At 34.9% G+C, this 27,027-nt stretch overlaps 6 protein-coding genes across 13 annotated transcripts in view; 1 reads left to right on the top strand and 5 right to left on the bottom strand.

Moving 5' to 3' along the window:
• LOC111443118 (AFG1-like ATPase) lies at positions 1-15,248 on the bottom strand. Of its 2 annotated transcripts, XM_023080767.1 has the most exons (15): positions 15,243-15,248; positions 7,250-7,486; positions 6,678-6,814; positions 6,421-6,563; positions 6,148-6,293; positions 5,908-5,987; positions 5,497-5,754; positions 5,032-5,142; positions 4,302-4,424; positions 3,324-3,445; positions 3,186-3,255; positions 2,169-2,261; positions 1,775-1,902; positions 914-1,055; positions 1-550 (listed from the first exon to the last, which is right to left on the bottom strand). In XM_023080767.1, the coding sequence occupies exons 2-15, from the start codon at positions 7,377-7,379 to the stop codon at positions 416-418; spliced, it is 1,818 nt and encodes a 605-aa protein (XP_022936535.1). In that variant the 5' UTR covers positions 7,380-7,486; positions 15,243-15,248; the 3' UTR covers positions 1-415. The 2 variants fall into 2 exon arrangements, with proteins under 2 accessions (XP_022936535.1, XP_022936536.1); XM_023080768.1 differs by lacking the exon at positions 15,243-15,248 and having other exon boundaries at positions 7,250-7,654.
• Positions 8,880-10,582, bottom strand: LOC111443121 (probable sugar phosphate/phosphate translocator At5g25400). The gene has a single exon (XM_023080772.1). The coding sequence runs from the start codon at positions 10,395-10,397 to the stop codon at positions 9,342-9,344; it is 1,056 nt and encodes a 351-aa protein (XP_022936540.1). The 5' UTR covers positions 10,398-10,582; the 3' UTR covers positions 8,880-9,341.
• LOC111443123 (probable carboxylesterase 17) overlaps positions 11,719-27,027 on the bottom strand; it is a 17,617-nt gene continuing 2,308 nt past the window's right edge. The window contains exons 1-2 of one of the 2 annotated variants that reach the window (XM_023080774.1): positions 13,081-13,413; positions 11,719-12,788 (exon numbers count right to left, since the gene is read on the bottom strand). In XM_023080774.1, coding sequence (XP_022936542.1) covers positions 11,827-12,788; positions 13,081-13,105 — 987 coding nt within the window. In that variant the 5' untranslated portion in view covers positions 13,106-13,413 and the 3' untranslated portion in view covers positions 11,719-11,826. Of the gene's footprint in view, positions 12,842-13,080; positions 13,414-27,027 lie in introns of those variants that run through there. The other variant, XM_023080775.1, reaches the window with a different exon arrangement.
• LOC111443125 lies at positions 13,617-16,815 on the bottom strand. Its single transcript, XM_023080783.1, has 5 exons — positions 16,633-16,815; positions 16,237-16,350; positions 14,558-14,637; positions 14,290-14,414; positions 13,617-13,974 (listed from the first exon to the last, which is right to left on the bottom strand). Exons 1-5 carry the CDS (start codon positions 16,683-16,685, stop codon positions 13,903-13,905), a joined length of 444 nt encoding a protein of 147 aa, XP_022936551.1. The 5' UTR covers positions 16,686-16,815; the 3' UTR covers positions 13,617-13,902.
• Positions 19,071-21,038, bottom strand: LOC111443124 (ethylene-responsive transcription factor SHINE 2). Of its 6 annotated transcripts, none has more exons than XM_023080776.1 (3): positions 20,757-21,037; positions 20,441-20,524; positions 19,071-19,898 (listed from the first exon to the last, which is right to left on the bottom strand). In XM_023080776.1, exons 1-3 carry the CDS (start codon positions 20,765-20,767, stop codon positions 19,406-19,408), a joined length of 588 nt encoding a protein of 195 aa, XP_022936544.1. In that variant the 5' UTR covers positions 20,768-21,037; the 3' UTR covers positions 19,071-19,405. The 6 variants fall into 6 exon arrangements, with proteins under 6 accessions (XP_022936544.1, XP_022936548.1, XP_022936547.1 ...); XM_023080780.1 differs by having other exon boundaries at positions 20,765-21,036; XM_023080779.1 differs by having other exon boundaries at positions 20,441-20,555; positions 20,765-21,036.
• On the top strand, positions 22,985-26,148 carry LOC111443117 (EIN3-binding F-box protein 1-like). Its single transcript, XM_023080766.1, has 2 exons — positions 22,985-23,250; positions 23,886-26,148. The coding sequence occupies exons 1-2, from the start codon at positions 23,226-23,228 to the stop codon at positions 25,781-25,783; spliced, it is 1,923 nt and encodes a 640-aa protein (XP_022936534.1). The 5' UTR covers positions 22,985-23,225; the 3' UTR covers positions 25,784-26,148.

Raw genomic sequence — 27,027 nt, forward strand, 5'->3', positions numbered from 1 at the left:
TTACCAAGAATCTTTTAACTTGGGTATTAAAGACAAAGAGGTTGCAGGTTTAGCTCAATACATAATCAATTGACTAGAGGAGAAAAGATATAACATTATGAATGAGTAGGAAGAGGGGAATGATGGCAGTAAGCATTCTCTAAAGTATATGAAGTTATTATCTTCTTTTTAATACTACCTAATGTGATTTTTTAAATTTTGAATTCCCTTATATTGTTCAGTTCAGTTATTATAACAGGCCTCAGATGCAATAGAATAGTCAGCTCTAGAGAATTAAATATATATATATATATATATATATAGATATATAGATATTTCTTTTAATCTGGATGGAGAGCGCTCTATCTCTCTCTCTCTCTTCCCCCTACTTATCCCAAATGAGAGAATTTGAGCAGTGGACGAGTACCTTGTAAAGTCATGATGATTGCTGAAATTGGAACCTGGCTGCTGAATCAACTAATGATTCTGGTTCTCGTCTTTGGAAATATGGATGAAGGTTTCGCACTCCCTCCAAGTATAAAGGTGTTTGCATCTCAATCAATCGAGAAACCTGTAAAAAGAACAGAACTATGTGACCAACAAAAGATTTTCATTTTTGTAATATATATAGTTTTCCAAAGCTCACCGGGTTGAAATGGACACAGATGTTACCGTACAATTAATAATGTGATTGAAATAACTTGAGAATAAAGGATTTTTAAACAAAACTGGACCTTTCTGTAGTTTTCCAAAACTTGGCTGAGTGTATATGAGCTTAATTTTCAAAAACATAAAAGTAAAAATAAAATGAAAAAAAAATCATAATATTCAGAGCATTATACCAAGTACTAAACGAACCTGTTGGTTTGACTAAATACTGTTTGCAAATCGTACAAGAACCATTATAGAAACTAAGGAGACAAAAGAAACTTACAGCTCGACGGAATGCAAACATCTCTTCTTGACCAGATAGCATTGACACAATTGCAGTTGGAGCACCTACTGATCCTACATTGCCCTCCACTAGGACGTTTCGACGAAGCTTTCCCCCTTCTGCCTCTGTTTCAAACTGAAAACTGCAACCAGAAATACAAAGTTCATAGCATAGTTGCAAAACCTACATTGATGCTCAAAAGATAGAATCAATTTCAAAGCTAGTAAGCTATAAACTGAATGATGTGGGTCGATCTAATTACTAAGCAAGGAAATCAAAATGATCCAACAATATGCATATACGCTCATAAAAGACCTAGATATCTGCATGCAAGACTTAAATCTGTCTCATTCTAAGGTTCAGAACAGAAGCAGCATAAAGTTGATGTGGTGGTACTCAGTATACTCGGTCTTCTTCAATCTCTTCAAAAGGCTTAGAAAGATATACAGTTAGTTTTCCTCGACTTTTCCTTGACCTACCGCTCCCTTGACTTTTCCTGAAAAAATCTCTTATTCTTTCTAAACAAACAGATGAAACACACCAAAATGGGTCTTGTAGCATTATACCAAAATATTTTTGCCTACCCTAGGAAGACATGTTCTCAAAGTGCTTCCACGAAATTGCAGAATGACTGGACACTGGAGGAAAGGACAAAGCAAATTCAATATCACTTATGATTGATATTAAATATTACTCAACGCAATCGGTTTGCCAAACTCTTCAAGCCGTTGTTCATTTACAAAATAAATAAGCATACTCAAGCATGAAATGAAATCACGATGGAAGTATTCACATTCTTAGAGCTTCCCCCCCAAAAAAAAAAAGAGTAATGTTCAACCCAAACACAAGAGGAACAATTACCTCTCCAAATCAAAAAGAGCACCCTCTTCCGTGCCCTGGAATAAGTCCTCAATTGATGTAGCTGCCAAGCAAAATAGGCAGCAATGGTGATTGTATAACTCATCAATGAGAGTGATGAACCTCCGGGCCTGAGAAAAGGTAATTCACTAAGCTTAAAATGAGGGAAAATGGAGGGCAGCAAGAAAGATATTCAATTTTACACTTCACAGATGTCGAAGGCCATAGGGAGAAACATTCATTTAATACGCATGTAAATTACCAAGGGTATGTAGCCAGTACAATATGCACACTTAAATTGTATTTAGCCACTTAGGCTGGTAACATTTGCCTGATTGAAATTTGAAGGTTCACTAAGATCACAGCAAAAATATTGAAAGAAAATACTTTCTCATACCTTGTCACGAATGCGCATGCTCATCATTGGGATGTCAGATATGAAGACAGTGTGATAGTTTTTGGCTAGGGCAATATAATCTGCAGCACCTACCTAAGGAAAAAGAAAATCTTCCAATTGGCGCCAATCATAAAAAGGTCTCAAATTTACAGAAGAGACTAGAAGAGCAGCTCCAAGGAAAAACATCAAAGTGACTTGTCTACCAAATTTTGTTAGTGTTTTATGTGTCATAACAGATAACGTGATTTCTATCTAAAGTTTTTAACCAAATGCTTTTAACTACGTATTTTGTTGTATTCAAGCTTCCAAAAGAAAGGCACCGTAGCAAGATTCTCACATTATTTAAGGATTGTCGATTTCCAGTAGCGTTGTAAACATGTTGATCAAGGATGACACTCCAATTTTTCATTAAGTGCATACACGAGTTACAACCTTCAAATACCTCTCAAAGTGCAAATGTCTAAATCAATCTATCTTTTCTCGAGATAGGAATGCATTGGTTCAAGAGATGAAGAAAGCTCATAAAGTCAAAATTTTCAGCGTCATAAAGGGCTCTGGCAAAATTGATAAGCCAACAACTAATTTCCATGAACCAGCAATCCTCCATATTAGAGCATTTTGTACTAAAGCTATCTCTTTTAGGATTTTTCTAAAGGTACCAAACCTTTCCCTTTTTACATTGACCTATAAGAAAACCCTTCACCAGACCTTATCTTAAAGACTTTCTAATTGGTACCACTTCTTACACCATCAGGCTACAAGGCCACGCAACTAATAAAGGTCAGGAGTTTTGAACCAACATAAGAGATGGACTTCCCACGTAAAACATTCAGCATGACGTTAAAAAAAAAAAGATAAAAACATTATATATGCCCTCACAGATATAATTGTACTAACGATTGATGGAGATGTCCACCAATGTATAAAACGGTGTTAACTATCAGTTGTAGATCACTACATATGACCTCACAAAAAACACACACCATTGTGCTAATAGTAGAAAGACAAGCATGATACCGGTTGACCACAGAGAAAATCAAATGCAAATCGTGCCACTCCGTTGCAGCTTTCTGACACCTCCAATTTTCTGATTGATATACATACAATTGGTAAAGCATCCTCAATGAACACATTTGAGTTAAGTTTAGTCAGTACCTTCCAAACATCACAGGAATAGTCTCAGAGGTGATTTGTCCTCCCAATTGGCTGGTGATTTCGACCCACATCTTTTCAAATTTTCCCACTGAAGTGCAATCTGAAGGCCAGAAATAATGCACCTACATGTACATTCAACGATATATGAATAAAAAACTGAACCACTGTAGGAAAGAAATTGCAACCAATAAATGATTATTAACATCTCACACTGCCCATGTCTGGTGTTAAAACCATCCAGTGCACCGATGTCAAAATGATTGATCAATAAGGACAATAATCGCAATTCACAAGCTCAAAAAATTCAAAGATTGAAAAGTCACCCAAAAGGGTGAGATATGATGGTAAGAGAGACAACTATCATAATGGGAAACATCAAAATAGCACGAGTGGATGAGAAGGCATCGGTTCCCTCAGTCGATAGCCAATACAAAACATTGACCACTCTCTCACAAGTCATAATCTATAACACAAACATGGTTTGCCATGAACCAACCAACTCAACATTCTCAAAAATAGGAAAGGAAGATGTAAAAATACAATATAAAAAGATGCACATGATTAACAAAAACATATATTGAGAACATAGAAAAAACATAAGCGATTCAAAATAGGAAAAGAGAATGCAAAATCAAATATATCCATACAATTATAAGGTTAAAATAGATATGCTGTTTTTCATTAAAAACTTCACTATAATTTAAGTATCCAAGAAGTTTCGGGGAATTCAATTCATATCTAAAGTGCTTGTGCTTTATAACTCATGATTATGATAGCATAACTTTGTGTCATGATATTAAGCAAGGAACTAAAGATAAATTGGGTTGGACAGGAAATTGCGTTTTCAAAATTCCAATTGATGTAAACGCTCCAGGTGGAAATATTCATGTGGGTAAGATGTACACTCAACGACAGATACTTCAAAATTGTTTGTGCAGTTTTTCCTCGAATACCTTGTTACAGTGTTAATAATCTCACCTGGTCAAAAGACCTTTGGGCTATAAAGCGCCGGTAATCAATCTCACTGCCAATAAAAACAAATGCACAATGCTCCTCCAGTTTGGTGACAAACTTTTGGAAGATATCCTTCTGCATGCCATCCTGGATTAACAAAATCCGTCTAACACAATCAAGAGGATGAATTTCATATACAAGTTCACTGTATACCTTCTTGTTGATTGTTTAAGCGGTTTATTTTGAATTTTCTCCTTAACATTCTGCTAATGTTCTACCACAGTGTCCCTTTTGATAATTATGGTTTCCTACTGTTTAGATCCCATCGTTCAATTAGTAGCTCTGATGAGGATAAAAAATGGCCACTTTAAGAAGATACTTATTTCATGGTAATAAATTGATTAAAAAATAATATGTTAGAAGTTGATCGCTCAAAGTACCCTTTATTGTTCAGAGAATCACTCACTAGAAGAGTTGATCTAATAATTTTTTAGCTTCCAAGTCTAAAACTTCGAGATGCAGACCAGTTTATCTTTCCATACCCTCAAACTACTATACATGTTTTGGGGCACTTGGCTCCATCAAAGATTCAATTTCATCTGCATAAAAACTTAGTCAAACCTGATCACATTGTAAATCTGAATACCAGACTTCACCAGCCAGAAAGATTGAAAATTAAAAACATGTAAAATTAAAAATTCTAATGACCAGCTAGTGTATCTTCTCTCCTTCAACATTTCAATTAGAATGGTACCTGATTCAAGTCCTTTGGAGCTCGATTACTGGTGGCTACAAGAACTGTTCCAGTACTCAACAATCTGCTTACAATTCCAGATAAGGCTACAATAGCAAATACATCAACTGTCTGAAAGAGAAAGCAGAATAACCCAATATATGAAAATCATGAATAGAATAGAATCATTGGTAGCTAATTTCAAACTGTTTGCTTACACAAAATGTGCATGAACAAAACTCAGATATCAGCAACAAAAAAAAACAACCTTTTTTCCATGATAAACGCCTCATCTTTCACTCCAAATTTTCAAAACTCTAGTTTTCCTAAGTTAGCCCCCATAGTTTCAAAATCCTAGTTCTCAGACTTTCACATCAATATGCATGACCCGCTATTATTTATATGTTATCTTGACTGTATCAGGAATAGTACAATGATGAAGCAAACATAACAGTAAGAATTTTCCCTTAGTTTCTTTTCATTTACCTGTATCTCATCGAAGCAAAGAATGCTAGCTCCTACTTGACCTGCTTGTTGATCAACCAGAAATTTATCAGCAACAGCAGGAAGAATGTTTTTCATCTGTACCTCTTGCTTGTATTTTTCTTCTGCTGCAACCCACTCCTTCACTTTTGTATCGAAAGGGAGATTCATAATCCAACTCGAGATGCTTGATTGTGAAGATTTCTCCCTCACTTGATTTTTCCATATCTTGTGCATGTCTTCATTAATTTTAAGCATAGCCTGCCATATAATGGAGTAAACTTGAATATCAATACCAATCTGGAAAAAAGAAGGCATTATCTCTGAAACAGTAAAGCTTAACACAATTGTTGAAATAGATTGTTAATGTTTGTTCAGACGTCTCAAATTTTCCAAACTAAAATAAACCCTCACCTCATGGAAATGGTACCTTTGACGATGTTTAACAATTCCTTCAGTAGCATTGTAAAACATATCCATGAGCATAGTCTTCCCTTGATTATTAGAAATTAGTTCAGCAAATCAGAATTAAGTTAATTGTAAAATTATAAGCATAAATCACAGTGATAGTCAGGTTATAAGCATAAATCAATGTGAAGTGGTAACTAATGTCCAAGCTTGCCATATAAAATTTTATCATGGTCAGAAACTTACCACTTCCAACATTGCCATATATGTACAGTCCTCTAGGAGCATGTGGAGCAGAAGGACAACGACCTACAAGTGAATCCAACTTTCTCTCTCGGTTAAGGTATGAAACCCACTTACCAACTCCAGGTTCAATATTTTCAGAAGATTTCCTAAGGTAAAAATAAATAAATACTTGCAAAGATCAGATTCTACAAGTTTATCACAATCAGAAGCATAAATGGTACTGCTGAAGATTTTAAGCTCGGAAAGGTGACTGTGAAAAGGAGTGTCCCTAACCGAAACATCAGTGTTTCAGCAAGTTTGCTTCGGCGCTTGTTTACTGATGTCCATACATCTCCCTGTTGTTTAGACTCGGCTTCCTCCATTAAAAGTCTGCGTCTCTCATTCTCCCTACTCTGCTTCCAATTAGCTAGTTTTACCTTAAAAGTACGCAGTTCAAAAAAGTGTCTTAGTATTAGGTTTCAACCTATTTGTAAGAATAAAAGCATATCTGACATTCGGATCATTATAGTAATATCAATTCCAATTAGTACATGATACTCTTCCATATCCTTTTCATATTGCTCCAATCTTCCAAGCAAACTCTCCAATTCGGAAGCCACTCTCTCTTGAAAAGGATCATGCTGTAGCTCCCCTCGCTCAACTAGATGCTTATACTGGCTTAATAGCCCTGCAAGAAGGAATTTCACATTACAAGTCTGAAATACAGATGCGACCAAGACTACGGTATCACGGAATCCAAAGCGCCTACACTATATAAATATGGATCATACACAAACTCGCATAGCTCAAAATAAGCAGCAAGTTCGAATCCGAGAAAATGAGATCGATCAATGCAATGCTTTAACGTCAAATGTATCATAGAGAACAGAAATCAAACTAAAGGAGCATCAGCGATCAAAGAGATACCAAATCACGATCAGAAATACGACGCATAACGCGAGGAATTCACTCTCTCATGAATCATTAACCAGTAACCATCACAATAACACTGTACTGTGCATAAGCTAGAGAGTGAAACTCCACACGCATACACTACATCCTAATTTCACACTCAACATTATAAAATGCACACATATAATGCGAATAGCAATGTGATAAAGACCTGGAGACTTCGCAGACGAAGAGAGGAATCGAACACGAAGCGGATCAACGCCGAGCTTCGAAGATTGTTGACGAGTGAACTTCAGCGACAATAGCGAATAAATTGTTGAAGTCGAAGGTCCTCTTTTCATCTCCGAATCACAATTTCTTCTCCTTCTTCGTCTCGAAGAATAGCGTGTAGTTTCTACAAGAAGAAAGCGTTGCAATTTCCAGAACCGAGAGCGCCAAATCGTTGATGCTCCAAAACTGCAAACTGCAACGAAAATGGAAAGTAGCGACTTGTTCTTCCCGCTAACCAGCCACGTGTTGGCAACAGGGTAATTACCGCGCGAAGATGACGTGGATAGAAATATCACCGTTGGATAACTAGAAGCTAGAAGGAAATAAATCGTACGGTCCTTAATAGGATATCGTCCTTTCATGTTTGAAGATACGAGTTTTTCTACTGTTTTTTATATTTTAAAAAAATATATTCATTTTAAATCATTTTTAATTGATCGTTTCTATTAAAAAAAAAATATAAATTTTAATATAACTCATTTAAACATAATTTCTTCCAGAAATTAATTTTTTAATATTACAATATAGTTTTGGAGACATCAAAAAATTAATATACTTACTTAAATAAATGGAAGTAAGAAAGTGGAGCGAGATAATAGATAATTTTCATTTCCAAGTACTTAACGAGGATAAACCTCGATCGAGATAAAAAAATTGTTAATTTGCTAGTCAATTTGGACGGTGATTAAGACATTTATGTGTTTGAGTAAAATATTATAGGTTTGAGAGAACTAAAATTAAAGATTCTAGATAGATTAAAAAAGAACCAATTTCAGAACCAGAAAAGAAAAAGGGTAAAATGGTAATTTCATTTCTGCGTATATTATAAGATTTTAAAAGACTAGAAATTAGGATTGTCCAAAAAAAGGCAGTAAGGTATAGTTTTATAAGGCATTGAATGGGAGGGATGACTTGGTTTTTGGTGCTGAAATTAAGGATAAAATTGAACATACCCATGTTCACTGAATGTTCCAGGTCATGAGCTTGGGTTTTAGTGCTCATATTTGGGATGACTTGGTTCGAGGTCATGGGTTTAACGACATTTGTCAAGCTTCTCATTTACTCGCCGTTACCCGTTACCTGAGAGTACTCGATTTCGATCAAACCGTCGTACTACGAAATCAAAAACATTCTCGATTGGTTGGAACTTAATCAATATGAAAATATTGACTAAATTACGACTTCTATTCTTTCAACGGTTACAATATTACACTTTTATAAACATTTTGAAACATTTTGAAACTATCCTGGAAGCAAACGTTCCGCTCGTAATGTTCTTACAAACATCTATTGAATCCAGGTCCCAACTCTTCATCAGATTTCTACTCTAAGTATAGTTTTACAAAAAGTCAAGAGTAACAAAATAAGTTCGGTGTCATAGCTAAAAAAGATTTGTCCAAGTTTCTTCGTTCTTTTCTGGATTACCCTCTTTTTAATAGTCCAAGTTTCTACCTTCTCGTGTGCCTAAGTTAAGTTACATCTTCGTAGTTTCGAGAATATACCTATTCATGAAGTCCGAGGTTCGTATCTAAGAACAAAAGATATTTTAAAAATGGCATTGCTCCACAATATCCAGAAGGCCAAATCTAATCAGAGTATCACTAACAAGAGAACAATGGAATACAACCTAAAAAGTGAATAAATAAGCACTGAGCAGAACCCTCATTGAATCAAAGAAGGAAGTTTCTAAAGAAATGCAGGAGAGAAGAAGGGGAAGAGGATGATGCTGTGAAGAAGAGGAAAAGGAAAAGGAAAAGAAAAAGAAACAAAAATGGGATTTGAGATTCTGTTGTTCTACAAACTCATCAGGTTCATCAATGGCTGCAGGTATCATAATCAACCAACAAAAGCAAAAATCTCAAACACCTAATAATATTACTAACAGCCAGAAGTAGAAATCCAGAAAATAACCTGAATTTGAGCTGATGAAGAGATCCCAAATTCTGCAGCTACCCCAATTCTTCATCTCGATCCTTCTCTTTGTTCTCTTCTTTTTCCTGATTTATTGCTATATTCTGTGTTCTTTTCAGGTTTCAATTCAAGTCTTTGGATTCGTTCTTCCTCCCCAATCCGTCGTTCTCTCTTTTCTCCAGCAATTTTCCTGTCTCTTCATCGGCTTCAGTGGCCTTTTTTTGCGCCTCTATCGCCTTCAGAGCCTTCAATTTCGAGTGATTGTAATACCCAACCCCAACGAAGGCCAATCCATAGCCGAACAAGTTGATAGGAGTCACAGTGTCCTTGATCACCGACCACGAGAAGGCAATCAGGAGCCAATCCTTGACCACGCCGGCGACGTTCATCGTTAGGGCGGAGGTTTTTCCAACGAGCAAGAACACAGCGAGATTTAGGGCAAATGCGCAGAGTGAATTGGTGCCGAAGATCACATAATCGAAATGGAGACTGGAAGCAGATTTCAAAATTGGATACTCGACGAAGATCCACGGCACTAACAAGAAGACGAAACAACAAGGCGCAACGTAATACAAAGAAGTAATCGGATTCAACGAGATTCCTTTAGAGGTAAGCAAAATCTGGATCAGAACAAGCCGAGTCGCCTCGAATGCAACGGCGCCAAGCTGCAAAGCCACACCCCAAACATCGAATTTCGCTTCACCATAAGCAGCAATCGAAACGCCAAACGAAATCGACAACATATTCACCATCGTCTCCGTCTTGAAACCTTCCTTCTTCAAAAGAACGCCGATCGAATAAACAGCGACCGGCATCAAAGCCTTGAGCATCTGAATGAACGAGACAGAGAGGTAAATGTACGCCGAATTCGAAAGCCACAAAGAGAGAGAATATAACGCTCCAATTGGAACAACAGAGGAGATATATAGATCTCTGGACATGGAAACCGGCTCGACGAGCTTGAAGACGCGAATCAGAAGAAAAGCGATAGAAGCACAGAAACTCATATGGATCATGGTGAGGGAAATCGGAAAAGGCCAATCATACATCTTCTTGTCGAGAATGAACTTGTTGTATACAATGACGGTGAAGCTGAGGAAGATCCAAATGGCGACATAGGTGTAGGAGAGGACGATCTTCTTCAGAACACTGTCACTGATAAAACTTCCTTTGCCCATTGCGCCGATCAGGGGGGAAATCGGAGATGAATCAGAGGGAGAACAACAAGAAATCTGCAGGAAAAAAAAAATCAGCAATGGAGATTCAGAGAAAGGAACCGAGCTTGATTTGAGTTCGGTTCAGGGAAGAAGAAAGTGACGGAGACGGAAAGAGAGCGAAATCTGGGAGAATAAATAAATTCCCTTTTTTTTTTTCTTTTCCTTAATTTGTTTTTTATTTTATTTTATTTTATTTTTCATTTGGCTTTGGATAAACAATTAATTAAATAAATAATGGAGGGTCTAAAATGGGAAGAATCTGTCTTATTTTGTTGTTTTCAGTCCAATTAAAAATTGAATATAAATATATACTTAACAAAACTATATTAATAATATTTTAATTTCATAATTTTTTTAAATATTAAAATAAAAATTTTATTTTTGTTTCGATATTTTTATTATAATAAAAAAAAGAGTTTCTATATAATAAAAAAAATATATCAAATGCGATTAAAAATATATCACAGAATAATTCATCGATGATTGAACTATATTAAAAAAAAAGGTTAATGTCGTCACATTTATTTCACTGAAAATAACACATCATATTATCATTTAAAAAAAAACATATTAAATTCTCTGTTCTCGAGCCTCTATTTAATAAAAAAAAAACAATAAGAATAGATATATTGTCACTGTCAGTTAGAAGTTCGAATCTGGTTATGTATTAATTAAAAACATTTATTAATAAAAACATCTTTTTAGTAAAAATTAAGCAAAATAATGAAACGGTGGAAAATAAAATTGGAAACAGAAGCACATGTTATTGCAGTGAAGGGACCGTCCATCATTAATTTACTGAAGGTGAAAATTAAATTTGTTTTCGTTAAAAATGAATAAAATAATAAAGTAGGTACTTTTTAAAATTATAACCGTAAAATATTAAAACGAATAATATCATTAAAATATATATATATATATATATATATATATATATATATATATATATATATATATTGATGTGGACTATTTTTAATAATTCAATAAAAATTGAATATTTATGATAATTACAAAATAAAAAACATTAATTATTGGTAATATATCAATTTAATTATTTATGTAATTCTTTTTTATGCAAATATTATTGAGGTACATGATTACTACTTTTTTTTTTTTTTGTTAATAAAATTACATCCAATGAATTTAATTTTTTAGAATAGTTATTTTATATTATTTTTCAAAAAAAAAACATTATTATCCTAATAGTGTTGTGTGTCTTATAAAACTTAATTTATGCATTTTTTTTCTTATTGATGGCCACATTTATTAGTTCAATGACTAGGATAATTGCCTTCTAAGTAATAGATTCGAGTTCAGATCCCGGCAAATGAACCAACTATTGTAACTCTAGTGTTTCTAGTCGAACATTAGTCCTAAAGGCTAACGGAGCTTAATTAAAGGTGTTCATGAATTGAGTCATCTGCATTTGAAGCAAGCGGGTGGACTCGGATTCGGGACGGAATACATGAAATACATGAGACTCATCTACAGCTTCTATAAGCTTAACCACTTTTACCCTCTTTTGCTGCAAGAAGTTTACATATAACTCTCCCCTTTCCTTCAAGAAATCCAAGCCAGCTACAAAAACCACCACATTTGGGAACTTACTCCATTCCTCTGTACTCATTTCTTGTGTATTATTCTCGTAGTTACATCCGAAATAATCACGGTTGCTACCTTTCGGTATGCTCAATCTCCAAAACATATCATTCATTTCCACAAATCCTTCTACCCCTTCTGCTTTCTCCTTCTCGGTTCGTTTCTCGCTCCCGAAATACGGATGAATTAACATCAATCCTTTGAGCGTCATGTTGGAAATGTTGGTCTTCATGGTTTTGACTGCAACATGGTGGACAATGTTGCCTCCTGCACTGTCTCCGGATAGGAAGACTCGAGAAAGATCAGCATTTTGCAACCATGGCTCGAAACAACTTGCTTGATGGGCGAGCCACTCAAGTGAGCTGTAGCAATCTTCATAAGCTGCTGGAAGTCGATTCTCCGGTGCCAATCGATAGTCGATGGACAAGATAACACACTTAGATGCAACAGCCAAGCCTCCAAGAAAGTGATGGTAACCCATCCAAGTAGTTGAGCCAATGCAAAAGCCACCACCATGGAAGTAAACAAGAATAGGAAGTTTTGCTACATGATTACCAGTAACATTAGGAAGAAACAACCTTCCGGTAACTGGCTTTTTGGGGTCAATAACGACGTCCTTGAACTTATAATTCTTAGATGATTGATTATCAGTTGAGACGACGACTTCAGGAATCAAGCGTCGAACCGACCCATCAGAGTATACTTCAAGGAATCCCGGTGCTTCTCCTATCAATGCCATTCGTGCACGAAATACGTGGGAGGTGATAATTGAGCCAAAAAAAAGTGTTAGACTTTCTTTTGGATTGAAGTTTTAAGAGAGTCTGTGAGGTTTTTATATGGGTAAGAGTTCATAGTAATTGAAGTTATAAAGGTAATGTTGGTGGGTTGGCGTTGATCATGCAAATCAGATTGGCCCCAAAACAAAATAGAAACAACTTTAGCAGTTGAGTGTTAGGTGTAATTTTATTTTCAGAGTGGTTAGACGCTTAGAGAAGTTTAAAAGAAAACTGAAATTAAGTGGAAAAGAAAAAAAGGAAGGACGAACTTGAATAGCTTGTTGTCGAGCACATCAAATCGTGTGATAGTGAGAGCGAAATTTTAAATCCTCCTCGTTCTTGGTCACTCTCACAGCGTTTTAAGTCTAAAATTTTATTTGAAAATTTAAAGAATGTCTACTTCGAAATCAACTAAAATTGACAATAACTCTAAATCACGATAAAAGAGGGGAAAGGCTTCCAAACTTAGATTAAAAACACCCCTTTACTTTTTTCATCGGCTCTAACGACCACTAGGTCGGACCAACTTACAAGTACCTCAAACAATCAGACGAAACAACTATTTAACCCAACTTCATTTAGTTGCTAAGAAAGGAATACTAAATTTTAAATAGACGATAGTCATAGAATATTTAGATTAACTACTATAACTTGAGCCATTGGCCGAGTTATTAGCCAGTTTAAAGTCGAGTTGCCCGGTAAAAAAAAATATAAAAATAAAAAGCTACCCAGGGTGCAGAGGGAAGAGATAATATTTTTTTACCATAAAAGAAGTAAAAAAATACTACTTCAAGCACAACTCTCAAGTTCTCAACTATGAATTCACTTCATAATCCCACTGAATTCTAGGAGAACAAACATGCAAATGTAATCTGTATTCTCAAGCTTCCTACCCGCATTAAAATCTTAATCCAAACAATTTCTCCAATTCATCACAGCTTTGAGTTCTAACTTAAAATCCGAACAAGTTCGATAAAGAATAATATGAAAGCCAAATAGAATAGGGTAGTAGAGTAAACTTATCAATCAAGATGATTATTCCACAGAGCTGAAACGAATGTTGGCATTAGTTGATGCAGCCGTTTCATTAATCAAAACTCATTGGGAGGCTTTAACCTTATCAGCCTCTTGATCCTGTCTTTCTCCGTGTTCTCCAGGATGCCCTTCACAAACATCAAAACAGATCAGTAAGATCTAAAATAGCACAGGCGCAGTCGATATGTAATATTTTTTATATTCTTCGTGATTATGAGATACCCATAAATTCTGTTCAGAGAGACATTTTGCAAAGCATTTTCTGTTTTTTTAGAATAGGAAGACCGTGTGTAAAAATCTTTCCTCCTTGAAAGTTGCAAATTTCTTGAACTAAAGGTCCAAATGTTTAGAATGTTTATCACTGTATCTGGTTCGATTATGAGCCTTGAGCCTCACAAAGCCTACAAGAAAGATTCTGAGTGAGGGAAACAGAAAAGGCATACCGTCCAGACAATTTCATCAAGACACAAACAAATCTTTCCATATTTGTCGAGAAACGAGCGCTCAGTTGGAGCTTTGCCACAGGCATCCTTTATTGATGACGTTACTACAAAGATCACTTCTGCCACTTGAAGAAGTGAAAATGAAATTAATTCAGAGGAAACATAACACAACGATCAGGTAAAACAAAAGATTTTTTTAGAAGAAAAAACCCCGCTTGGGAGGTTGGGAATGAGTCCAAAGAAAATGGAAGAATTGTCATTTTCTTACAAGCTAATTCATCATATTCGTCCTTCCCAACAACATAAACTGCAACATCGCCAAGCACAGTGTAAACAATATATACAGACCTGTTACAAAAAGATAAACTTTGATAGATTGAACAGGTAAAACCAGCTACAGTAAAACAATCCATTGAGTAGTGCCACAAAATAGACAGGGACTGATTGATCTAATGTTACGAGTAATGCTTTCATCATTATAAAGGGGGAAGGTTCACTTTTATTCAAGCCACTGGCTAACCTTGTTATTTAAGATTCCCTTATAAGCAGGGCAGTCTATTGATGATTAAGGGGGGGAATGGAATTATCGAAGTGAATGTCCAAATACTTATAGGAATGTGTTTTATTTAGCAGTAAAACCATTTATCATTATTAGGTGACCATTCGAGCTAAGAACGCAACCCTTGTTACTTTAGTACTAGTGATTGCAGAAGAAGCTATTTCATTGTTATTCTTTCATACTTCTCAACGAAAGCATGGTTTTACATCTAAAAAAAAAATTAGAACAAAAAAAACTAGCTCGTTGTGGCATAATTTCATCCGAGGTATTCATGGAAAGATGCCTTTGGCAACTTCCAAACACTCTAACGGTAGTTCAAGAAGCCCTTAGAGGTTTGTAGATGTAGCTCGCTACTTTGTTTTTTTGGACAAGAAACAAAGGTGTAGCTTACTACCACCCTCTTAGGTGGAAGAAGGATGAAAAGTAGATCTTGGAAGGACAATTAAATAAATGAATACTCAGACCATAACAAATTAACTGGAAGTAAAATATTGATCTTTTTTAAGTTAAAAATATCCCAGGCAGGGGTGAAACTATATTATTGACATTAAAGTGATAGAAAAGTGGTAGAACAGATTTCTCTTCATTCAATTTTCAAAGGTTTTAATCCATCTTCAAGACCTTACTTTGTAGGTTGGAGGTAATTCCAAGGTTTGGTAACCAAGAGGCTTTTAAAATAGATGGAACTTAACAAAGAGTCTATTATTTGTGAAGCCAATGATTGGCAGAGTGGATACCATTGACGTTATACATTAAGCGAGGAAGTTGCCTGCTTATGTCCCAATTGATTTATGTTACGCAGGAATAATAATTGAGATCAAGGGTACCGAATCATGTTCAACGACTTCTTCAAAGAATGGGCAAATCCTTACTACATTTGGTTTATATAGACGCTGTCACTTGAATACCAAAGATATCATCATTCAAATCAGCTTGTCCCTAGTTTCTTGCATTCTCTCAACTGTTTAAAATATGAGGAAATTTTGGTTCCAGGAAACCCTTTCAACAACTCAAAATCAATGCAATTTTTGGTTAGTTTACTTTAAAACATTCAATATACTTCCTTTATTCCTGATTTAAGGATCAAGGTTTCATATGTTGCAGTAGTCCAATAATGGAGTATTAAACATGCAAAAACTAACGTCAAAGCGGCACCTTATATATTATTGTGTATTGGCTTCATAAGAATCACAATAGTAATACACTATAACAATAATCACGCAAAGAAACTTCGTCCATTTCCCGTGAGCGTATGAAAATGTTATGGTTGAGTCCGTATATTTTATGAGATCAAAATGCTAAGGGATGAAGCTAAGTTTCAAGTATAATGCATCACTGCGAGGTATTAAGAATTGCTTCTAAAGAAATGATTGGAAGATTTCACTCACTTGTGTGAAGCAACAAAGAGCTCTTCATTTTTTGCACCTTTGAGATTATCTGCTCCTAGTTTCACTAGAAAGGATCGCCAATGCAATCGCTCCTCTGCCGGAACTCCATGGAACCTAATAAACAAATAAAAATCACGATCGACCGTTCAATCGCATGAAACTAGAGTATGCCAGACACTGCAATCCGCGTTATGCAGCATTGTTTCACTCCTAAAAACTAAATTATTCTCAAGCCAATTCCAACTCTAATTGGAGTACATCTGAAGCTAATCGCACATTTCATACAATCATAAAAGCAGTCGACAAATAAAACTACAAAAAAATCGATCAATCACACAAAAAAAAAAAAAGTTCAATCGATCAAGCCACACGGCGTAAGGGAAAAGAAAACAGTACCGTTCAACGAGAATGTTGCCGACGGAGTTGGCGATCAGCACAGCCAGCAACATGCCTAATCTTTCGCCGCCTGCTTCAACTCTTCGATCGGAATTTCTGAAGGAAAAAATCTCTCTCCTCGAAGCCTGGGAACAAATCTAACAATCCCAGATTTTCGCTCGCGCCTTTTCTCCCCCCTTTTCCCTCAAGGCCGCAATTAGGGCTCGTTTGGAAACAGATATAGTGGAATCCGATTCGAGAATTATAATAGCGTATCCACGTCGAGGTCAGTATAATCCGGACTATGACTTGACTGTTCTTTTTCTTTTTCTTTTTTTTTAATTAAATATTATCGAAATTAAAGCAAAGACTTTTATTGTGGATTGGGATGGATCATTAATTGAGCAACTACATCATTGAAATGTAATCAACCACAATCAATTTTCAACCCCACAAAAAAAAAAAATTTGTTATAATAATATTATATATTTTTAATATATATATTATTATAAATTAGTTTTTCACGTCGACTGAGGATAAGCTAGAACCGACGTTATATGTCAATTGAAAATATTAATGTCCATTTTACTCTCGGGGCTAGGGACTCGCCCCTAACAAGGAGGGGATTCCTTGTTTAAATGGGGAATAGGGGAGGAAATGAGGAATTTTTTTTTTTTGTTAGATAAATAGGGTCGGGAATAAAATTATATTTCTCATTTCCGTCCCTACCCCACTTAATATAAATATATTTTCAATATATATATATATATATAATATATACGCGTACTTATTTGCTACATTAAAAAAATTTTAATTTTGAGACTCTGATTATGAAATTTAAATTAAAGACGTTGTTATAAAATATTTTTTAATCGTTAAAAGAGGGTAATATTCAAATTTAAATTTTTATAGATTATGTTAGTAGAATATATTTTTGCTTATAAATATATTTATTTATTGGAATTTTTTTATATTTTTTAATAAAAATTATATTGAAAAATGAAAATTTTAAAATAATTATATTTTTAGAAAATAATAATAAACTAAAAAAATCACCCCACAAATTTCCTTGAAAACCTAAGGCCAAAGGAACGTCTTCAACCATCCATTCCCCTTCAAATTTTGTGGTTCCAGTTCAATTTTGATTATATATATATATATATAATTATTTTGTTTATAATTATCTAGTACAATGTAAAAATAAATTAATATTTTAATCATATATTCTTTATGGTCAAATTTCACATCAAATGTTGTAATATTAATTTTAAATAATAAAAGAAAGTTACCATTTTAACCTTCAAAAAGTTATTTCAAATTTAATAAAATTTAAAAAACTTTAAGGTATAAATTGATATAAAATTGGAGATAAAAATGAGTTTTTTTCGTTGGGTTTTATAATAACATGATCCTATTATAAATCTTTTAATTTATTTATTAAAAAAAAACGGTTGAAGCTATTTTATTGGACCAATTAGCTACGCCAATAATTAATTACATGTCATGTGGGAGCATAAATTGCGACAGACAAATCATTAATCATTTTCCAACTAAATTCCTAAGGTTTCCATCTAACATAAAATATTAAAATAAAATCGAGGGCTAAATTTGTAAATGTGACACCCGAATAAAGTTTAATTAAATTAGTAGCTTAGCAATATTTGTGACACCCGAATAAAATGAGAGGTACATGAATGAACCGAGATCATACTCAAATGAGAGTGATCCCTGAGGATAGGATAACTGAACTTGTTTTTCGGTAGCTCAATTATAGAATTTTCTTAGTTAAGCGTGGTTTGCTTGGAGCAATTCCATGTACGAAAATCATGTTGTATGAGGTGCAGAGGAATGTCGGGGTCATCAAGTGTCGAATCCATATTCTTAATCTTGGCCACGAGTCGTCATAATATTTTTCAACTTGATTATCAGGATTAGCTCGATATCATAATGACAGTCTCGTTTAGGAAGTTTGAGTCAACTAAGACTCTTCGCGTTGGATCAACGTCTATAGTTATTAGCATGATAGGGTCGTTCTCTTAGTATCCCTTTTTGAAACGACAATGATAAAATCAATCATACTTTAAATAATATGATTATAAATGCTCGAGAAATTAAGTTAAGTCTTCCGAAAATGTATTGTTTAGTCATATCATAGGTACATTTTAATCCATTTTTTGTTTCAAAACTTTGACTTGTACATATATTTTGGTCCCTTGGCCAAATTCTCTCACCTACAGCTTTAAATTATTTACCTAATCAAAATATAAGGATGGAATAATTACAAATAAAAAAATATATTAGGACCAAAATATTATAAAAAAAACAAAAATATGTTGATCAAGTAAATATTATCAACAATATTAAAAATTTATTCACAACAAACATAATTTATTTTATTAAATAAAGGTAAAAATTGGAGAAGGAAAATAGTAGTAATACATCTAAAATTAGCCCCAAAAAACTTCTAAATTTATGATTCCGAACCATAATTTAATAGGTAAGACACTAATTATCGTTCTTCATCTGCAAACTTTGTTCATTTCTATATATATATATATATATGACTTACAAAGATCATAAACCCCATTTGATATTTTGATTAAAACCGATCCAAAACAGACAATATCTAAATGCAAAAGCTCTCCCTTTGTACAGATTTCGAGCTTCTCAAAGTCACATAAACAGTAAGCACAACAGAGATATATATATATATACATAATTAAGCCTATTTGTTTTGATCTTATGGGGTTTTATTACTATTGTTACCTTATTATTAGAGTTGAAGATCTTGTACTTAGCTTGAAATTGAAGGAAGAGGGCAGTTCCAATTGAGTAACTCTTCAATCATTTGCATTGCAATTCTGTCTTCTTCATCGATTCCGTTCCGATGGCCATCGGGTTCCTGGCTCGTTGATTCGGGCGATGGCAACGGGGATGGTATCTCCTTCTTCCCTAGCTCAATCCTCATGACCCAATTGGAGGTGGCTCGAGTGCCTGCGCGCTTCTGCCAGACACCGATGTGGGCGTTGTCACTGTCGAGCCGCAGGCATGTCAAGGAGGGAGATGGGTTCTTGCAGCACTTTCTGAGCTTTGTGCTGAGTAGCTCTGAGAGGGCTTTTGGGGTCATTGGAGAAGATCCGTGCCCATGGCTGGCTTCTGCAGATTGGTCTTTTGATGCAGGGAAATTGGTCTTGGCGTTTTGGCCGTTCATTAAGATGGCTGCTTGATCATACGCTCGTGCTGCATCCTCTGCTGTGTCGAATGTCCCCAGCCACACCCTTCTCTTCCTACAAAGAAATTAACACATGAAACGTATAAGAATGTGGGCTCAAGGTGTAATGTATAGCAGAAATGAGCGTGGTCAATGGCCATAGCCGGCTAGCTTCTTTGTTTAAGGCACAACAATGGTGGGTTTCCATTTTTCAGAGATTTTTTTCTGAACCAACAAACACAATCAATGCATACATTTACAGCAGAGGAAAATGTAGTTCACAAATCTACAGAAATATGCATGCCATGGCTACCCAGATTCTTTCAGGCATATCAACAAACACCTTATGGGCACCAAACAAAAGGGGGGTTTTCACAGCATTTTTAACCAATAAACACAAGAAATTGATTACAAACATACGACAATAATGCAGTATACGAGTTTTCAAAAACATACGCCGCCAAAGGAGTTCAGTTTCTTTCAGACAAATCATCAAACAGGTTATGGGCAACAGACAGAAAATGGAGGAAACAGAGGACAATCGAACCAATAAACCCAACCAATGGCGCATATATTTATAGCAAAAGAACAAACAACGTCATGTAAGAGTGAATTTACAGCAATGGGTGGCGGATTTCTGACACCCAAGAGCCCCACTGCCGCTGCCTGACTCCTCTGAACTTCCTTGAATAAACCATAACTCTAGAGAGAGAAACACAGAGAATTTCAGAGCCTTCAACAAGAGAGAGATAGAGAAATTAAAAAAAAAACAAAAAAAAAACAGGTGAGAGAGTTGAAAAACGTACAGAGAGTAATAATTTCAGCCATTTATATAGAATTGTCGGTGGAAATTGAAAATTATTTGATAGAGAAGAAGAAGAACAACAACAACAATAGTACTTTTTAAATGGGGTTGGCCATTAAAATCTTTCACCTGCTCACCATGAAAGATCCACAGTCGTAGCTTCTTAACAACCAAAATTTAATGAGATTCCGCTCATTTCAAATCTCTCTCCCATTTCTGCAACTTTTCTTCTATCTCTCCAATGGCGGATCGAAATGGAACCCCCAAAACTTCTAATCTGTCTGCTATCCGAAAAGAAGGTTTCATTAAATTTCACTCCTGAGCTTTGTGGGAATGGGGAAAGGGAAGAGGAAAATTTGCAGGTTTAGATCATAAAGCGCCATTTATGATCCCAGTGAGGAAGATGGAGTGTTTGAATTGAATAAGAGCCTGTTTCGCTGTTAATTAATTATCAAACAAAAAAATAATTAAGCATTTTCTTCTCATTTTAATTATTATTTTTTAATTTAAAGTATTTTCTATTTTTGTATAAAAATTACTTAAATTTGGGGAAAAAATCAATACTTTTCTAAAAATTATTGATTTTTCTCATTTTCATTATTTTTCTAAAATCAATATCATTTCCCTCTTATTTTAATTAATTTTTCATGTCTAATAAATTTTATAATATTTAAATATTTAAATATTTATAATTTTAATTTTATGCTCAATAAATTTATTAATTTTAGAAATATCAACTAATCTAATTAAAACACGAAAATTAAAAATTGAATTAATGATACGTATTATACCTACCAATAAAATTTGTTTATAAATTTTGTGTCGTAAATGTTCGAAAATTTGAATGTAATCCTAAAACTCATTGTAGCTTATTAGCGCACGCTAAATATAATTATATATTCCATTTTTGCCCTTTGTTAGTATTTAAATTTTATTTTGGCTCCTAATTTTTTTTAGTATATTTTATTTCAATATTTATTATTTGGGCTCGAATTAATCAACCTCAAGAGCAATGTAGGATTTCAGATAGTCGATGGCCTCCCATTGACTATAGGAGTTTGATTTTTTTAAGGTTAAAGTGTAATTTTGGTATCTTCTTGTTTCGAGTGGATAAGACACTTATTATGGTTTAAAATAATATCGTTTACTCAAAAAAAAAAAAATTATAACCCTCATCAATAGACTGGTTGTTAGCATGACTAAATGCTCTGCCACGAGCCAACATCATTTAATACGAGAAACTCAAAAAATAAATAAATGAAATTTTTTATTTTTCACTTATATTTGCAATGCTATATTAAAAAAACTACTTAAAAAAATTAAAATAAAATTAATAGAAAAAAAAAAAAGAATATGGTTTGATAATTGACATGCACATCCCCCACTTTGGGCTGGCCACCATAGCCCAAAAGAAAAACTCCAATGGGCCCATTCTATAATCTTTTCCCTTTTTGCCCCTAAAAAATCGTATTAATTTTTTTTTAATTTTTTATTTCTGTTAATTATTAATTTACAATAAAAACATTAAAAAATTCTAAATTTGACATTTATTTATTTTTTATTTACTTGTAGTTGCGACCAAAAGTTACTTAAATTTAAAAGACCAAAACACCCCCTTTATATTTTTAATGAAAAAAATTAAAATCAGACAAAAAAAATTTATATCAATCCATTACATTATGGTTAAAATTAAAAAATAAACATTAAATATTAATAAGAAAAAAAAGTAATAATTATGGATAACATAATTTTGACTGTCAACTTGATTATTTGTTCATAATTGTGTACAATGTACCTTTGCCAACTTGTAAGAGACGGTAGAAAATGGAATAAAACAACTCATAAATATTAATTTAATTTTAATATTTATTATTTCTTTTTAAAACAGTCGTTCTTCGATGAAGACATCAAAACGACACCGTTACTTCTCGGGCTGTTACTGTAACTCATAATTAATTAATTTAAATATTAGAATTAGGATTGAAATACCTAATAAAGAAAAAAATAAATATTGGGAGTGTATTAATTAGAATAATATTTAGAGCTAATAGAAATAAATTAATAAATAAATACTTTAAAAAGTGTTTTTTTTTTTTAAATGTGATAAATTAAATATATTTAAAAATTTGAAAATAAAAGAAAATATATTTGAAAAAAGGAAAAGAAAAACAGAGGCTGGTTTGGGGTTTGGGGTTTGTGGTATTGTTTTTTAATTTTAATTATTTTTTATAATTTGGTGGGAGAATAATACGAGGGAAAGGCTACATTGTGAACAAATACATTGCACTTGGGTTTTTATTGGGTGTGTGCGCATGTACCGAAACTCTCTTCAACTTACGATAAAACCTTCTTCTAGACCGCTCCAGGCCTCCTATTTTTCCTCACACTTTCCTCTCTCTTGATTTTTTTTCCCTATCTGGTAGGGTTCCAACGATCTCCTTCGCCTACGATTTATCTCATGAATTCACATTCTCAGGCTGAATTCGTCTTGCTGTTGTGCTTGATCTTCGTTTTCTCTCTTATTTTTGCTCTCTTTCGAGGCTTTTTGAGTGCGAATCCGTTTAGATTCCACCCCCTGTGGGTTTTTGAGCCATACTCATGTCGAAGCTCTTCGCCTATTCCGGTAAGTGGATGATTTTGTATGGTTTGCCTGCTGTGTCATTGAGCTTGTGAATTGGAGGTTCTGTAGATTGTGAGAGGCAGTGGATGATTTTAAGTGTTTTGTTCTATGTGGATGTGGAGTGTTATTTGGATGAAATTATGGATTGGAGGGGAAATATTTGGATTATTGGTTTAGTTATGCGGTTTCTCGATTTCGCCAAGTGGCGGGTAATGTTTTTGTATGAATTACGAGGGAGCATGGATGTGGTTTTGTGGTCTTAGGATTGTGGTTTGGGGTTGATTGACCGTTTTATTGTCTCGAACAGGCCAGATGTTATTTTTGGAATCCATCGGTTTGTATCTTTTTCTCGAAAAGAGACATCATACTTTAAGGCGTTTACCTGTTGAATGATATTTATATTGTTGATCTATGATCCCCATACAGGCCAGGTTTAATTTGATTTACTTTTAAGATTTGAATATTAGAACAAGAGAGCACATCCAATAATAAATATTAAACGATCAGACAATAGTTTTGCAAAGATCACTTCCTGCTTTTCTCTTACGATAAATTGTCAATCATTTCATCTATTATGATCTACGGATTTTAATTGTGAAGTTGATGATGTTTCTAACTTCCTGTTGTCGAAATTTCAGGCCGTGAAGATTTTTTCCCTGGAGGGTCAATATACCCAAATCCCAAGAACTCAAGTCTATTCTTGTCCCTTCCTCACCACGTTGATGTCTATTTTCCTCCTCGCAAGAGGTCTCGCATGTCTTCTTCCTTTGAGTCTGGTGGAGAAGGGGTTGTATCAAAGGAAAATGTCTCTATTGAAATTCTTCCAGATGAGTGCCTCTTTGAGATTTTCAGACGATTGTCTGGTGATAAAGAAAGGAGGGCCTGTGCAGGCGTTTCTAAACGATGGCTTATGCTTATGAGCAACATATCTTGCCACGATTTGATTTCTGAGGATGAGATGGCCACAAAGGAGATTGAAGACATTGAAATTGAGAGTGATGGATATCTGTCAAGGAGCTTGGAAGGGAAAAAGGCAACAGATCTCACACTTGCTGCCATTTCTGTTGGAACTGCAAGTCGAGGGGGGTTAGGCAAGCTTGTGATCCGTGGAAATTATCTTGTCGGCAAGGTGACCGACCTTGGACTCAGGGCAATTTCTCATCGGTGTCAATCTCTGAGGGTTCTTTCTTTGTGGAATCTGTCTTCCATTGGAGATGAAGGTCTCTGTGAGATTGCCAAGGTCTCTCACCAGTTGGAGAAACTTGATCTCTGTCGGTGCCCTGCTATTTCTGACAAGGCTGTGGTTAAGATAGCTATGAGCTGCCCTAAGTTGACTGATATTTCAATAGAATCTTGTGCCAAAATTGGAAATGCAAGTCTGCGAGCTATTGGGCAGTTCTGCCCCAAGCTCAAGTCCATTATGATTAAAGATTGCCCACTTGTTGGAGATGAAGGAATTGTAAGTTTGTTGTCTCTGAACACTTGTGTCATGAACAAGGTGAAGCTTCAAGCTTTGAACGTTTCTGATGTGTCTCTTGCTGTTATTGGGCACTATGGCAAGGCAGTTACCGACGCAGTCCTTACCGATCTTAAAAACGTTAGCGAGAAAGGGTTCTGGGTCATGGGCAATGGTCAGGGACTACAAAACTTGAAGTCACTCACAATTTCCTCCTGCAATGGAGTGACGGACATGGGGATCGAATCTATTGGAAAAGGTAGTCCAAATTTAAAGCACTTGTCTCTAAGAAAGTGTTCTTTCTTATCTGATAAAGGCATGGTCTCTTTTGCAAAAGCTGTAAGGTCGCTTGAGTGCTTGCAATTAGAGGAGTGCCATAGGATTTCTCAACTTGGGTTCTTTGGTATCCTTTTGAACTACCGTAAAAGTTTGAAAGCTCTTTCTTTAATAAACTGCTTGGGAATTAAGGACATGAACTCAGAATTGCCCATCTCGGCCTCTAGTGGATCCTTGCGGTCGTTGACCATCCGCAACTGCTATGGTTTTGGCAACAGAAACCTTGCTTTACTGGGCAAGCTGTGTCCCCAGCTGCAGAATGTGGATTTTGGTGGCCTTGTTGGAATTGACGAATGTGGGTTTCTAGCTTGGCTCCAAAACTGTCAGTCGAGTTTAGTGAAGATGGACGTTAGTGGTTGTGTCAACCTGACTGACAAGGTGGTTTCATCCATAATCGAGCGCTATGGTTGGACGCTCGAAATGCTTAATCTCGATGGCTGTAGTAAGATCACCGATGCTAGCTTGACTTCCATTGCAAACAACTGCCCATTACTCAGTGATCTCGATGTCTCGAAGTGTTCGATCACCGATTCAGGGATTGCATCTCTAGCCCGTGCCAAGCAACTGAGTCTACAAGTCTTTTCGGTCGCGGGTTGTTCCTCTGTATCGGATAAATGCCTGGCTGACTTGATCAAATTGGGCGAGACTCTTGTGGGTCTGAACATCCAGCACTGTAATGCAATCAGTGGCAGCACTGTTGATCTGCTTGTGGAGAAGCTCTGGAGGTGTGACATTCTTTCATAAATTGATAACATACCGACCCGAGTCGACTGCAAACGGGCACCTGGGTTCGCCCTGCCTCTCAACGATACCACGTCATAGGTCCATGCTTTTTCCCAGTTTACTTCTTTGGTTCTTTTAGGAGGAGTCAAGTTTCTGAAAGGGCAGGCTTATATTTAATGTCATTGTAGTGGTTGCTTTAGTCTGTTCAAAAGCCACGGTGCCTAGTGTTCCATGGGCTTTGGCCATCACAGCCCTTTTTGGGTTGTTTTTTTAATACTTATTGCCAAGCCTTAGTGTTTGAGGTGCCTCTTCCCCCCCCTCATGGGAGAACTGCACGTGTAACCTTGCATGCAATAAAAGCTTCAGAGCCTGCCCTATTTGTTGTACGTTTTGCATTTTTTTTGTTTACTTTGGTTGAATTACTTTTTTATTTTGAAAATTGTGCCTATTTAATTCATCTCTAATTTTAGATGAATTTTAAAAAATAATTAATTAATTAATTTTGGGCGTGGTTTTTTACTTTTTTTTAAATTAATAAATTTGGCCTTTTCAAAATTAAAAAATGTACCACGTGTCACCTTAATATTGTGCCACGTTCGCCATCAATTCCTTGCATACTAAGGAGACGAGGTGTGGTCGTAAATCACAATTGCTTGAAATGGCGTTCAGTCATCTTTCATTGTCATGTGGAATTCTGAACCACAGATAAGGATAGATCCCTTCTGCAGAGTATTTTTTTTTTTTTTAAAAAAATACAATTAAATTACAAAAAAGCAACAATTGTCTTTAAGAAAAGCAATCACTAGATTTAAAGTCGTTTTAGGTAGAGATTATCTTGGCTAAACGAGATTAGAAAAGAAGATTATAATTTCCGTCTCCGTCTCTATTCCCATCCCTTTTCAAATAAATTCTTTATCAAATTAGCGGAGGATCATTCACTACATTAGCCAATGTGGGGTCAAGATCTTGGATAAACCCATGATTCAAGATCTTTGATAAGATCTTGGATAAACCCATGATTCAAGATCTTTGATAAACTCATGATCATTTACTAGATTAGTCGGAAAAGAAGAATGCATCCCTTGTCAAATTCTAGTATGCCCCACTTTTAACTTTTTTATATATAAATATAAATATTATTCATTAATTTATTTAAAAAATCAAGAAAATTTCCCCACAAGAAACCTAATCTACAAAAAAAAAAAAAAAAAAAAAAAAAAAAAAAAAAAAAAAAAAAAAAAAAAAAAAAAAAAAAAAAAAAAAAA

This window comes from Cucurbita moschata, unplaced genomic scaffold (assembly GCF_002738365.1).
Source record: "Cucurbita moschata cultivar Rifu unplaced genomic scaffold, Cmos_1.0 Cmo_Scf00005, whole genome shotgun sequence".
NCBI lineage: Eukaryota > Viridiplantae > Streptophyta > Magnoliopsida > Cucurbitales > Cucurbitaceae > Cucurbita > Cucurbita moschata.